Genomic DNA, 15,452 nt, shown 5'->3' on the forward strand with positions numbered 1-15,452 from the left:
TCCCCCCCCCACCCCGACAGGAGAAGTCACGCGTGGGGGACGCGAGTGCTGGGGCCCATTTTCTGAGCCGGAAGTGCTTGATCAGGAGGCCTCGCGGGGTCTCAGCGCAAAGGCTAAAAACAGAAGCGGTGACATTCCTCCCTGCCCTGGCCAGCCCCCGCAATGCTCCACGACGCACTCCTAATTAACTGATCCCCCCCCAAAGAGTGAGTCATGGCCACCTATCTGATTCACAAGGATCAAATGCTCCCTTGTCTCCCCGAGTACAAACACACTCATTTTCAAACCCCAGGCTACAATAAAGTCGTCCCACGAGCAGCTAAATTGAACTTCTGAGGAGGTAGTGATGAAGGAGAAGGCGGACTCACTCTCCATCTCTCTCTCTCCATCCCTCTCTCACTATCTGTCCCTCAAACATTTGGAAAAAGGCTGGAGTGGTGGTGGTGGTGGTGGGGGGACAGTTCCAGTTTCATCGCGATGCATGGGGGGGTGGGGGGGTAAAACAAACAGAACTCGGCATCCATTCTGCAAGCGCGTGGATAGCATTACTGAAGTATCATCTTTCCCATTTGCACCTACATCATAGGTCATCTGGTGACAATATTGTCCCCTGAGCTGCCCTTGGACTTAAAGCCCACCGCCGACACCCAATCTTCAAGCAGGCGTCCCGGGTAAAGCTCTCCGTTCGCTCCGCAGGTTCCTCAGCGGCACTCTGTCATTACCATGTTTGTCCTTAATGGTGGAGGAGAGTCTCACAGCAAATGTCAGGCCGAACGAAGTGAATTGAGAAAAGCAGCATTCCCCCTCCCTGAGGGGCTTTCCACAGCGCGCCATCGAAGGGGTGGGGGCCTGTGGCCACCACTATGCCAATTTTGTACCTGTCCCCTTCCCCCAATAAAGGGAGACGGGATTTGTGGGATGCCTTAGGCCCACATGAGGCAGTCATGTGTTCTACCACTCACCGGAAGCTACGCCCCCCCCCCCCCCCCCCGCCAATTGACATTGGAAGCCCCCCCCCCCACAAAAGAACGTTGCTTGGGAAACCACAACAAACACACCACAGGATGAAGGCTCACTCTTAATGCCCCCACCTCCCAAAACAATCTAAAAATAAACCTACTACTCCACACTAAATGAAACAATGTGTTACGCACCCAATAGGGTCACAAACGGCTCCCTCAGAACCTCACCTTCCGCAGACACACAAAGCGCCACATTCAGGCGCCCTGGAACTGATTGTTCAAAGTCGTCCAAAAGGCCACAATAAGAAGCAAATTCATTGTTGACCAATGAAGTCAGATGATGCCTTCAATGGGTGAGATAGAAGAACAGGGTCCAATGAAAGCCACAGGCAGGAGAAACATCCAGCTTGAGTGAATAGACACTGAGACACTCCACGGGAGACCCACACGGGGGGCGGGGGCCCCACGGGAGACCCACACGGGGGGCGGGGGCCCCACGGGAGACCCACACGGGGGGCGGGGGCCCCACGGGAGACCTACACGGGGGGGGGGGGGGGGGCCCACGGGAGACCTACACGGGGGGGGGGGGGGGCCCACGGGAGACCCACACGGGGGGGGGGGGGGCCCACAGGAGACCCACACGGGGGCGGGGCCCCACGGGAGACCCACACGGGGGCGGGGCCCCACGGGAGACCCACACGGGGGCGGGGCCCCACGGGAGACCCACACGGGGGCGGGGGCCCCACGGGAGACCCACACGGGGGCGGGGGCCCCACGGGAGACCCACACGGGGCAAATAATTAGCGTACAACTTCAACAGTAATTCCATTTCTCTTTGTGACAAAATTAAACCTCACAGGGAAGTGCCCCACATCACAAGGGCAGAAACATCCATTCCAAGAGTGTACTCGACTTTCGCTGAGATAAGCCCTGCACAAACAGCCCTTTTGCGGTCGGAATCACTGCACTTCACACCAAACACTGGAGCAGCACTGTCAGATGGACACTCATTAGCACATGCTGGCCCAAACCAGCAGAGTCAGAGACTCTCTGTAAGCTTGTGGTCCATTTCTCCAAAGCCACCCACTGTGCTCTCAACAAGACACATAGGGAGGAGAACTTCTGAACCATTTCATTATGTACAAGAACAAAAAAAACTGGGAGAGAAGGAAGATTAACACAAGGCCTCTTGGGAGCTGGAGCCCCTATAAGACTTCATCTCAATCCACTCCTGAGGATTACATTTCCGTACCTGGCGGGGGGGGGGGGGGGGGCGTGTGGGGTTCCTCTTACACACCAAAGGCCCCTAACAGCTCAGAAACACGCTTCCGGATCTGAGACCCTTTCAAATCTCATTAGAAATCCTCTCAGAGGGCTGAAGGCCAGTGAATCTGATCACCTGGGGCAGAGGGGCTGCTTTTCACAGGTACACCAATGGGCTGCGGGCTGATCAGTCATAGATGAGAAGCAGAGGAGGAGCACGAGTAAGTCGGAAGACGGAAGGGGGGAGAGCTTCCAGTGGTGGCTTTGGGTTCTCCGACGCCGTAAGTGCATTTTCATCTGAGAGAACTATGGCCTCAACAGAAGAGCCAGTGAGCCTCTGTCCAGCCTAACCCCGTTGACAGCGACAGCCCTCCCCCCTCCCCCCTCCCTGGATTTGGGCTGTACTTACTGTGGCTGGTACAGGAAGAGCTCAATGATGTTGTCCCGGCCTTTGGGGTGGTTGAAGAACACAAAGAGGGACCAGTGGATGAGCCAGGTCCTCTGCTGGAGCGACTGGAGGGGGGAGCTCACCGACTGGGAGGGAATGCACACATCTCAGGCCCAACTGGAAATGCTGAACTACTACAAGAACAGTAATGATACAGATGTATGAAGTATCCCAAATACATTCATGTGACCTATAAATAATGAAAACAAGACAGTAAGCATGCCCTCCCCCCACCCAAGTAAAAATAAACACCCCAACCCCTAAGGCCCTCTCCAATTACAATTTTAACCTGATATATGACAGCTCAAGAATCTAAGTGTGTGTGCATGAGAGAGAGAGAGAGTGTGTGTGTGTGTGTGAGAGAGAGAGGGAGAGTGTGTGTGTGTGCATGGGGCAGGAGGAGAAACCGTAAGCTTGACAGAAAGGCAGTCGATAGAGGGCCTATGTAAGGAAGCCGGCCTGCAGTGTCAGGTGACAGGCCCCAGTGCTCACATTGTTATCGACAGTCTCCCTCAGCCGGCCCAGGTCTTCCATAGCCGCCTCCCAGTTCTGCATCAGGATCTCAGAGGCCAGCTTCCCCCACAGCGAGCTGAGGGCGTTCCTGTCGGCCGCGGGAACCTGAAACAAGGCGGGACGCCGCAGAGCTGAGTCCCCAGGTGCAGCGATGCAGCGGCGAGCCGCAGCTCGCAGGCTCCGGTTCACAAAGGGGGGCGATCGGCGCCGTGCGCGTAAACAGTGTGCCTTCGCAGGCGTTAGGGGCAGACAAAGAGCCGCCGATCAGCCGAACCCCGGCCCTGCATCTTCACACAGGAGTCTGCACTGGACTTTGTCAACGTCGGCCTGCAGAATAGATTTCCTATTTCACCCTGCAAAGCTTCAGAGATCGAATGGTATCGATGCTCCGACTGTGCCCCCCCCAGGCAAAGCCGAGAGGACAGGCAGTCACTCTGCCTCACCGACCCACTCTGGTCCCAATACTCCAGCGTTTATTTAGATGGAGAAAACAAATTAAACTACATGATCCCATGAGCTGGCGGAGGGGCGAAAGCGCATCCAGCCTCATGTGCTGCACCAGGCCGAGCGGCCCTGACACACTGCCGATCGCCTTGTCCGTATCCCCGAGATGCCGGCTGGAACAGGATCTGCTCCAGGTACAAGTCCTGCAAACTTCAGCAGCTCCGTGCCTTGATCTGGCCAGTCTGCTTGGTCACGCGGAGAATCCTTTACACAGAAAACCATCGTTAGGTTGAGCACGTCTCACGTGAGCCTGTCTCATGGCGTTATTATTCTGCACTCCCAGGCCTTGGGTAGGGTTCTCAAGCACTCAGGTGTGGAAGGTTCTTGGTTCGCGACTTGGGAACCAGGCCGCCTGGCCTTCCCTGAACGCTGGCGGGGTGGGAGGGGGGTGGTTTGGGCAGAGCCAGGACCACATGGTCGGCACTTGGCGTGAGGCAGCTGTAGTCATGGAGAAGCCTCAGGATTCTTCTGTCCCCACGCTGACCCCAGCGACGTGCCCCCTCAAAGGAGAGCCCCTGTCTTCCTGGGGGGGGGGGGGGGGGGGTTAATGAAGTGCACTGGTGTTTGTAGTTGCAAACACATGTGTCACCCCCTTTGATCAACGAGGGTCATTAAAGCCGGTGTGTCAGACGAGAGCGACTCCAAGACCACAGGGATCATCTGCATTAGAACCGAACCCGACACACCTGAGCTACAGTACGACGGACATGCATCACAGAGGACAGCGAGTCGGTGCGAGGGACAGAAGCGTTTGGGGAAGCCCCAGCTCAGGGAATCCCTGATAACAGGAAGCACCGGAAGCCCCTGGGAACAAGTGACCAGAAAACCCACGAGTTCAGCGTAGATGGGTCAATCCAAATCTTAACGAATTACCTTTCTTTACTGCACAAAATCATTACTGCACAAATGCTTGGCTGATCCTGCGAGAAATGTGCACCCCTGCCCCAAAGAGACAGATGAGCTTGCATCTCACATCTCATGGCCGTGTGAACAGGGCAGCCACAGAGCCCCCACCCCCTCATAAGACCGACACCGTCAGACCCAGGCTTCACAGCCCCTCAGGCATGTTTCTAAGCTCCCCAGATCCAGGAGCCTCTGAAACTCGCTTTGAAACCTGCTGGTTCGGGAGCAGATTTACGGCACAACACGAGAGGCCCCCAGGCTCTGGCCCCCAGGCTCTCGCCCCCACACTTATTCTGCGGGCTGTCGCTATAGATACCGCAACACTTCAGAGGAAAACGGATGATGCCAACCCAGAGCAGAAGGTCCCCTTACGTTACAAGCATTAATGCCACGACCTTCTCTCTCTGGATAAATCACCCATCATTACAAAGCCCTCAGACCCCGAGTCTAAAGGTCGTTGCCACCTGCTGTGTTAGAATCATCTATAATCAAACAATATCTGCTAAAGTTTAACGAATCTTTTTCCACAGAGCTGGAGGAGCGGTGTGAGAAGGGCAGGAGGCTTCATACCCCTCTGTTCCCACAGCACCTTCTCCGAGATCCAGCCTTAAGCCGACTGCAGTCTTAGTGGCTCGAGGAAACACAATCCGGGGTTTTTAGGGAATTTAAGGTGTCTCTGGCCCAGCACTATAAAAAGACATCCTAAGAAAGGAAACCAAGCATGATCTTTACATCTCTTTGTATCCCCTTACACGCCCCCCCTCCACCCCCACCTCTCACACTCCTAAATTACCAGCCTCGTTATTTTCCAAGTTAGTTACATAAACGGTGCATAAATCGTCAAAGCTGGACGTTCCGACTATTAGCTGCAATCCGGTTTCCATATTTTAAAATCGGGGTTTGTTGTCAGCCCGTCACGGAGCCGGCCGGCTGACAGCTCTTAGGCGGACTGACTGACGAGATGAACAGTGGGGCCTTTTGATCGGGGCTGCCATCTGACCGTGTCCAAACAAGCTTCGGAAATATGGAACTTCTAAGAGCGATCGACACAGGGAAAATGCCCTCTCCTGCCAATAAAAAGGTCACCGCTTTATTTCTAAAAAGTGTTTGTTTTGTTATTCTGCCTTTTTTTTTTCTGGAGAAACTCCATGTCATTACCGCTGGGCCCGCTTTCCACGAAGGCCATGCTAGAATAGTTTTAATACCTGGCTTTTCCAGAGGTTACCTTGAGTTTCCATTTGTCCGCGAGAGGCACATTCGCTGACTGACCAGCAACAATAAATTTACTGTGCTGGAAATCCGACAGGGCACTCGATCTTCATTCCCAACATCCAATCCCTGCACTAGCCAGCGAAACGAACAACTTGCTCTTTTCACATAGCCAAGTAACTGGACCTCTGGCCATGGATTTGCAGGGCCCACTTCATCCTGAAGGACTCTACCGGGTACTGAGAGTCAAGGACCCCATACCCCCACCCACCCCCCACCATTACAGGGAGGTGGTTTGTGAAAATGGGGGGGGGGAGGGGGTCCAGGACGGGCAAATAAATTCTGCACGGGATTCACATCGATGAGGCATATTTTCCGTGCAGCCTCAAGAAGGTTGGTGCTGTCCGGGTCGCCTGAGATCTGCGGGTCAGCAACCGCCCGCGGACAAAGGAATCGCGAATCCGATACAATGGAATCCAGTGGGGGCTCTTCTGCAGAACATACAGAGTGCCGCGGCTCCGCTGGCCGCGGCCCAGCCGGAGCGTCACATCACGCGGCTCCGCTCGCCGCGGCCCAGCCGGAGCGTCACATCACGCGGCTCCGCTCGCCGCGGCCCAGCCGGAGCGTCACATCACGCGGCTCCGCTCGCCGTGGCCCGACCAGCCCGTCGCCAGCAGCAGCTGTTCTCATTCACCACACCGCACCGCTTTTGGATCTGGCCCCGTTGCAGTGCTTTAACCACCATGCCACCTGCAGGCAGCTCCGCTCAAGCGCAAACTGAGTGTCCCAAAGGGCTGGCGGGCGGATCTTTCAACTGAGGAACGCTGAGGGAAATGGCCATGTCTGCCTTTCTCGGGGAATCGTGACTACAGACGCGTCAGTGATTCGATTCAGTCCATTTGCAAAGAATCTATCTTCTTTCAAAGCCACACCACAGGGGTGGGTCAGATAAGAAAAGAATTTTTTAGAAGTCGAAGTTCCCAGTAGTAATAAGCATCCTGAGCTTGCGAAGGCTGGCCTTTAAAACACACACACACACACACACACACACACACACACACACACACACACACACACACACACACACACACACACACACAGGGTAAAAGAGATTACTGGACAAATATTTAATGACTGGACCCTTTAAATGGCTACAGGATACGACAGCACAGTCTTTCTGGTACCCGCCAGTTCCTCGACCGAAATGTCAGGTTCCTAAGCCGCTACGCCACCTGCAGTCTCCAGGAGCCCCCCCCCCACCGCGGTCAAATCTCACGGACCGCCCGTCGCCAGGCCCTCAACCCTGACACCCCGTGGTTTGTCTTTCGCTCACTCCTGGGGGCCCAGCAATGAGCCCTTTGTTTATGGAGGGGGCACTAAGAGCAGACATGTAAAGCGGATCCCGCCAGCACTCGGGCTGAACCGCAATCACCTCCCTCTAAAGGCCGCCGTGCCGCCGGGCCGCTTCCGAGTAAGGATGAGCCCTGAAAACATGCCAAAGCAGTCGGGGCAAGATAGCTACTGTAGCTCAACCAGTAGAGCAGTGGGTTAACAACACAAAGGTCACAGGTTCAAATCCCAAAAAGAGCAGAGGAACCGTAACCACTCTCTCGAGCGTAAGCTGCTCCGGATAAGAGTCAGATGAATGAATAAATGCGAATGTTTAAAATGGAAACATCAGCTCTGCCTAGTGACAAAAAGGAAGACGAAGCGAAGCTGAGTGTTTATGGTCCTCACTGTTCAAGTCCAGACCGGGACATTTTCCTTATCAGGAGCAGACATGTCCCGTTTTCCATGTCACGTGACCCTTCGGCTACCAAACCATAACCGACATGTCATCTGCAGAGTCACCCTGACAGCCCCAACTCCCAGGAAAAAAGACGGATTACCGAGTCCAGACGGAGAGCACATTCCGGTAAAAGCAAAGCCCTAGGGCTCCGGCGGCTGCAGTTTCGTTACTCACAGGAACGTGCGCGGAATTAAACGAGGCATGACGCACGCTCTTCAGATGCAATTAGCCGCCGGGCAGCACCCCGGCCCACAGGCCAGAGAGTGAACAGCACGTCATCAGGAAGAAAACAGGCAGGGCTCTCATTTTTCACGATAAAAGCAGAAAAGGCCTCTGACACTTGTGAGGGGCGTGTCGTCAGATTTATTCCTGAGAGTCTGCGTCTCTCACGCGCCAAGTGTCTCCGTGTGCCTCATGATATACGGTGTTCGGTAAGGTCTGGCAGCGAGGAGCCGCGTCATAAAGGGATATTTATGCCTGTTCTGGGACGCAGTTCGTCTGACAGCGTCTGCTCGTAAACGCGAGCTGGGGAGGGGCTTTCCTCAGCGTGAGGACGGGGAGGGCTCACCTTTCTTACAGACAGCACGCCAGCCGGAAACAAGATCATCCGTTCTGATTTTTATTATTATTAACAGATGTCAGCAAAAAATTTCAAGTGACCGCGGGCCGCACAAATGCAGACCCCTGATGGCGTTTCCTGGGGCGACAATTTGATTGGCCATCCTTGAACACCTGTGTGTGCGAGCGAGATGCCAGGGTGACCATGTGGCAGTGGGGTGGGGGGCACCTACCAGGACACGGAAGAAGTAGAGGTACTCCGCGGCCCCCGAGTAGTTCCCGCACTCGTACTGAAACTTGGCGTAGCGGTACAGGGTGTCCAGGTACTCCTGGCGGAACTGAAAGGAAACGGAAAAGTGGGGGGTTTAATGGGCACCTGTTGGACCCCCGAGTGAGAAAGGCACTGAGAACGCTTCCTGAAAAAGGCTGCTCTGACGGCATAGGGAGGGGCAAGAGGGGGGGCGGCCGAAGCCCACGCAGTGCGAAGACCCAATCTTTCCAGAATGTTCTACGCGATGCGGCTTCAGAGCCACACGATGGCCTTTGTGACATGACGACAACCTAATGCGAGCAGGCAGACAGCCCTGAGTGGGCGAACGAGACCAGAGGCTTGGTGGCGAGTGTGACCTGAGTACACAGGGCAGGTCAGGTCTCTGTTGGGGGGGGGGGCTTACAGAGAATATAGGACTCCCCACAGTCCTGTGGCTGGACTGGCGGAGGCCTGTGGGATTCACTCGCCCTCCGCAGCTCGCCATGGAATGCAAGTGCCTGCACATACCCCAGAATGAGGCTTGGGGAGTCATTCAGCCCCCCCAGCCCCAAAGGCTCGGTTCACAGAAATGTCAGAGGAAGAGTCGGCTGTGTGCATGAGCCAGAGTGTGTCCAAAAGCTTACACCGTGCTTCTCGGCCAAGTAGTCGAAGAGCATCCGGCCGTCCCTGCAAAACAAGGCGGTAACATGGTCAGGACAGGGAGGCTGGACATTAAGAGAACTCCACTCATCTGACCGGATTAGCCTGCTCTTAATGCTTCACCCATTTATGTACCCAGTTAGAGAGATCAGGTGAAGCATCTCGCTCAACTTCACAAAGGAGTCCCAGCCTGAGTAGCCACAGCAAAAAGGCCTCATCCTTGCTGACCAAGCTATCCTCAGCCTCTCCCCACATCCACTCCGCTCTCCGGCCGGCCGGCATCCTCGGCCGCGGGCCTCTCTCCACATCCACTCCGCTCTCCGGCCGGCCGGCATCCTCGGCCGCGGGCCTCTCTCCACATCCACTCCGCTCTCCGGCCGGCCGGCATCCTCGGCCGCGGGCCTCTCTCCACATCCACTCCGCTCTCCGGCCGGCCGGCATCCTCGGCCGCGGGCCTCTCTCCACATCCACTCCGCTCTCCGGCCGGCCGGCATCCTCGGCCGCGGGCCTCTCTCCACATCCACTCCGCTCTCCGGCCGGCCGGCATCCTCGGCCGCGGGCCTCTCTCCACATTCACTCCGCTCACCGGCCGGCCGGCATCCTCGGCCGCGGGCCTCTCCCCACATCCACTCCGCTCTCCGACCGGCCGGCATCCTCGGCCACGGGCCTCTCCCCACATCCACTCCGCTCTCCGGCCGGCCGGCATCCTCGGCCACGGGCCTCTCTCCACATCCACTCCGCTCTCCGGCCGGCCGGCATCCTCGGCCACGGGCCTCTCTCCACATCCACTCCGCTCTCCGGCCGGCCGGCATCCTCGGCCACGGGCCTCTCTCCACATCCACTCCGCTCTCCGGCCGGCCGGCATCCTCGGCCGCGGGCCTCTCTCCACATCCACTCCTCTTCACTATCCACTCATTATCTGCATCATCACACTGCCTCCCTATGGACAGATGCTGACATCGGGGAACGGGTTTGGGGGTTAGTTGATCTCCAACCATCTAACTAGAAACAGCAATCTAGAACGTGGACGACAACGTGCACAAACATGATATTTGGGGGGAGGGTCATTATCTCCTGTATTGTCACAAGACCTTCACAGGACACAAGGAAGGGAACGTCCCATATATTCTCTTTGATAGTGCATTTCAATACCACTGTGCCACCTTCTGACTTGGGGGGGTTTAAAAATCCACACCACCCTTTCTCCTCCCCACACCCCCCCACTATATGCAAAAAAATCCCCAGTAGCCAAACACACTATATTTTGAGACATTCAGACATCAAAAACACCGGTAACGAAAGCCAGACGTGCAACCTAAGTGCTACAATTAAAACAGCACAAGCTTTCAGTCCGCCTCTTTATCAGAGAGCACATGAAATACAAATAACGTGCTCAGGAGGAATTGCTAGAAAGTTCAGAAAGACGCATCATTTGAGGAAAGGCACCAAGCTGTGCTGGGAGAGTTGCGGCCAAAGACAGCCCACCGCTACAGGGCACGCCCGGAGTTACGGCCCACCGCTACAGGGCACGCCCGGAGTTACGGCCCACCGCTACAGGGCACGCCCGGAGTTACGGCCCACCGCTACAGGGCACGCCCAGAGTTACGGCCCACCGCTACAGGGCACGCCCAGAGTTACGGCCCACCGCTGCAGGGCACGCCCAGAGTTACGGCCCACCGCTGCAGGGCACGCCCAGAGTTACAGCCCAATTTCCATTTATTCATTTACATTTAAATCTTGACACAAGCACCTCCCGATAGGCGAGCATTTATTTAAAGCCTGAATGGTAATGAGAGGAGCTTCAACAATGTCCATCTGGCATTTCCCTCCACAGCACAAAAACTGCATCAAAGGGACAGACACGATTACTTCCGCTGTCCTGACTGCCAGACGCCAACCCTCCACCAACACAGCGAACCTCGACTGCTTTCCACAAGTAATTATTCACTCAAAGTCATGAGAGGTATTCAGGATCGCAGGTTTATGTCAGGTGGCAATTAGAATGTTTCTGAAAGCAGCAGGATTCTGGCCACCTCAGGCTTTCAGCACCCTAGCAGAGAGGTTACCAGCTCCATCAAACTGTCACCAGCTGGGTGATGAGACTCGGGTGACATTCCTGCCAGCACCATCACCCTTAGGAGCCTCATGGTTACCATGTCAATCGGTCACCCCCCGGGACCACATCCGGTTCATGTTCCAATAATCTCAGCCACCCGTCAATCAATCTGCAAAACGGCCACCAACACGTCACAACTAAAAGGTTAAGTGGCATCCACTGAAGAATGCGGGAGTGAATGTCTGTAACTGAAAGGGCAGTCTAAGACAAACAGGGATTTAAAGCATGATGGCGGCGTTACCAGATAATGAATCATGCTGTCAAATGCTTGTTTGCTTTCATCGTGGTTTTTAAGTTTGAGTGTTTCTATAAACCACAAAAAGCCCAGCATTGTCTGGGAGATTAAGCACCAGAAAATTAAACCTTGCAAAACAACACAATAATAGATACATCCTTCAGAAAACAGTATGAATTACTGCAATTGCAAGCTGGCTATGACCTAAAATGAAAATTGCTTTGTTTCTAGGGACACACTGACTGAAAGGCTTCAGTTAAACAAAGGAAGGGCACAGGAAAATGGGAGGAATTTCTCAGTGAACAAAGACCCCAGATAATTAACAACTCAATGGACAATTAACAGTCAAAGACTAAATTCAACAAAAAAATCTTGACAAAAACAAAATTACATTTATAAAAATTCCGGTTGCAGCATAAACCAACTAAAGGCTGAGTGTAAATGAAGACAAATTCAACAAGCAAGGGAGCCGTACGAGGGAAAGCCGTCGGCGAGTGCTTCTCAGCGAGATGTTTCACCTGAACCTTACGCAAATGTGAATCATGGGATCTGAACACACACATCTTGTAGATGAAAAGTCTAAAGCTCAGCCCCGCTACACTGAACAGAAGATGGGGGTGGGGGTGTCGGCATCGCCACATACCGAGTGGACTGCATCTGCCTGGTGGTCTCCGGATCCTCAAACATCTTAACAATGGGCTCAGTCTCTGCCTGAAGCTGCTTCAGCTGAGCCACAACTTCGGTCCTCTTCTCTCGCAGGGCTGCATGCAGAGAAACAGAGCCATGTCACAATGACCACACCCCCACCGGGCGCTTAAACATTTTCCAGAACCTTTGCTCAATCACCACTTTGAAGGACTCAGGAAACCATTTATCCCCTTTAGCGCTGCATCAGGTTTTTTACTATTTAGTTTTATATTGGAAATTCAGTGTAAAGTGCATGTCAACAGCCTGAAATGAAAATGCTGATTTCTGAGAACTAACTGCAGGACACTGCAAATTTACCATGAGACGTTTACATCACAGGATATTCCACATATAAACGCGCCTTTTAAACACCCTGCGCTCAGACAGCATTTTTTTTTTAATATCAATATTCTTAAAGAAACATTTCATCAAGAAACTGAAATGTTCTTGCTGCCATCCAATGCTGCTATTTTGGGACAACACGCAACACAGAATCCAAGCTGTAAATTAAATCCAAACCATTTCTACAGTAAGATAAGCTTAAGTGAACAGTATGTGAACATGACATCTGGGTGACTCAGCATGCAGTTTAGGACATTGTGCAAAGTGTTTGTGCCAAAAGCAAGTTCTGGGTGTCATGCGTTTTGGGGATGAATGCCAGGTTCCATCTGGAAGACCTGTATACAGTACAAATTGTAACATAACACGTTTAAAAAGCAGACTCACAGTTTGGAATCTCCTTGTCAGGAAACAGGTTTTTGTACACATCCATGGCAAAGTCCACCATGTTGGTGTCACTGAGGAGGTCCAGTTTACCATGAAGGAGCTCTTTCTCATTGTATATCTGAAAGAATAATAAAAACTTGGCCGGTTGTATATCCACTTGCATAGAAAACAGGGTCTGAGATTTGGTATATCCCAAAAGGACTACTGGTTCATAAGCAGACATCCAGACAAACATTTGCTCAGTATTTGGGAATTTAAAACCATGAAATTAACACGCTGGGGTTTCCAATAGATCTGAGCGGCATTCCTCTAGATTACAACTTAGGAACGAAAAAGGCGTTGGGTCATGAACCAGCAGAGGGTTAGTCTTTGTGTTTTAAACATCTCACTCTTTACCATCCATATCCTAAACCTACCGCGAGCTAATGCCCCTCACCACTTGGACAAGTGCTGCAATATCTAGAAGAAACAGGTACATTTATGAAATTCTGAAAATCTTAAAAAAAAAACGCAGATATTAAATTTATTGAAGGTGAGACTTTCTCCAGTTTCTCATTCAAATTCTGCCGGAACTGAAGGGAGTATAAATAAATCATGGGAAAAGAACCGAGAATTAAATAGCTAACTGTCAAGATCAGTTTAAATCAGAGACTGACATTTTAGATGCATTGGGTAAAGGGTGAACTCGAGAAGCTTTCACCAACATTTCTCTTCTTCCTCGCCACCTATTCCCAGACACTTCTACAGTGTAACAGTGACCATTTACTGACAGACGCAGACCCGCACGCCGGTATCAAACCGCCGTTTAAAATAAAAGATACCCTCAGCATCGAGACAGAGCAAGTTAACGGATTAAAATCAATACTACACTGAAAGTTTTCGTTCATACTTTTACTATTTGATATAGTACAGTTGACTAGTACAGTAATCGTTTTAGCGACAAGCTACAGACTCCAATCTGACACAGTCGTTCAATTAAATAAACGTGCAAATCGTGCAGACATATATTAAAAGCTGTCATGTTACTGATGTGTGTCAAATCATAGTTACGATTTAAATGGTTTTAATCGCTTTTAAACGAACATGCCGCTTATCGACATGGAATGAGGCAGCGCCGGTGAGGGGAATAAGGGCTGCGGCCTAGTCGGTGCCTTTTATAATTGCTTTAGGGACGTATAATGCGGCTCTCAACGTCCAGAGAATGGGATCCGGAAGTTAAACGAGATTTACGAAATGATACCTCTTTGACAGAAAGGAATTCCAGCAAAGGGAAAACGAGGTGACGGTCCAAAAAGTTGGCGATTTTGGCGGTGAGGTCGTATTCCGCCATCTTGCTGAACGAAAGGAAGGAGGTTCAAACACGAGAAACTTTATTAGTGGCGAACAGAGACGGACACAGCGACGTGCGGCTGCGGTGTCGGTGCACGTGCTCCGGACCCCCCAGTCTGAACGCTACGTTCTTCCCCCACATTTAACGGAGTCTCCAGTGTGCTGGAGAATACCGTAACAATGACTGAATTATTTCGATTATTAAGGTTTGTTAGATAAGAACTGACATGTACCAAACGGTTCGCAGTACTGGAAGGTCATTGTGAAGAAAATGGGGGAGGGGGGTATTTTCATTCAGTTTCTTTTTTGCTGCTTTTCCTAATCAAAAGTGACAGTTTATACCAGTTTCCACAGCTGGATATTTTACTGGAGCAAGTCACAGTTAAATTTGACAGCAGAGTCCCCCCCACCCCCGCAAGCCTATCTACGCGCGTCCTGCGGCACCTTCTGCTCGCAGTAAAGTCGGATTGTGAAGCTCAGATCCGTGCACGTTTATTTTATCCAACATTTACTGCCAGCTCCTTTTATGTCCGTATAACTGCCCAGTGATCACAATCTTGTGCACCAGAGTTTTAATAAATCTTTATATTATTCTTATGTTCGTGCGTGGAGACGGAAAATTTCTCTTCTTCGTTAGGAATTGCAGTTACGCTGTAAAAGTCTTCGGGACTGCCGCAGTTTTACTGTGGTGTTGACACAATGACACATTTAATTTATACAGAGAGCCATTTGCCCAGTTAACATTTATAATTTTAAAACACTGGAATGCGTCCAGGGTCTGCTGAATTTCACACAGACGTGACCCCTTCTTCAAATGCTGTCAGAGCCTGACAGTAATGGCTGAAGACAAAGTGATAAAAAAAGAACACAAGAAAGATTAAAAGTTCAGGGAGAATTCGGGGGGGGGGTGCTTGGCAAGAGTAATAAAGATAGTTATTATTTCATAACATGGTCTTTTCAGATTGTCTGTTTAGTAGTTCACATTCTGACAACCAGGCTAAACACGGACTGCAAACTGGTGCTGCTGGTGACAGATGCCCATGTGCTGACCATACCCAGCAGCCCAGAGCCAATAACATCCAGCAAATGGTCCATTTCTGACGGGTTCCACTGGCCGCTTGTTGGACTGGGCACACGCCGCCGCGTCCCGTCCGCGCACACAAACCGCCCCTTTGTCCCCGCCGATCGAGGCCGCCCGTGCAGCTGTCAGGTAGGAGTGAGTCACTGGCGCGGCCGCCTCGCCATGGTGATGTCCGACGGCCCCCGGCGCTGGCTGGTCAAACACGGTCAGAAAAACACG

The 15,452-nt window shown here is 52.4% G+C and overlaps 1 protein-coding gene across 1 annotated transcript in view; it reads right to left on the minus strand.

The window, feature by feature from the left end:
- LOC111844166 (eukaryotic translation initiation factor 3 subunit E-A-like) overlaps positions 1-14,202 on the minus strand; it is a 29,307-nt gene extending 15,105 nt beyond the window's left edge. The window contains exons 1-7 of the mRNA XM_072716917.1: positions 14,064-14,202; positions 12,824-12,941; positions 12,054-12,171; positions 9,044-9,086; positions 8,383-8,487; positions 3,166-3,291; positions 2,635-2,759 (exon numbers count right to left, since the gene is read on the minus strand). Coding sequence (XP_072573018.1) covers positions 2,635-2,759; positions 3,166-3,291; positions 8,383-8,487; positions 9,044-9,086; positions 12,054-12,171; positions 12,824-12,941; positions 14,064-14,153 — 725 coding nt within the window. The 5' untranslated portion in view covers positions 14,154-14,202. The remainder of the gene's footprint in view (positions 1-2,634; positions 2,760-3,165; positions 3,292-8,382; positions 8,488-9,043; positions 9,087-12,053; positions 12,172-12,823; positions 12,942-14,063) is intronic.
- Between the last annotated feature and the right edge of the window lie 1,250 nt (positions 14,203-15,452).

The sequence above is a fragment of the Paramormyrops kingsleyae genome, chromosome 9 (assembly GCF_048594095.1).
Source record: "Paramormyrops kingsleyae isolate MSU_618 chromosome 9, PKINGS_0.4, whole genome shotgun sequence".
Classification (NCBI taxonomy): domain Eukaryota; kingdom Metazoa; phylum Chordata; class Actinopteri; order Osteoglossiformes; family Mormyridae; genus Paramormyrops; species Paramormyrops kingsleyae.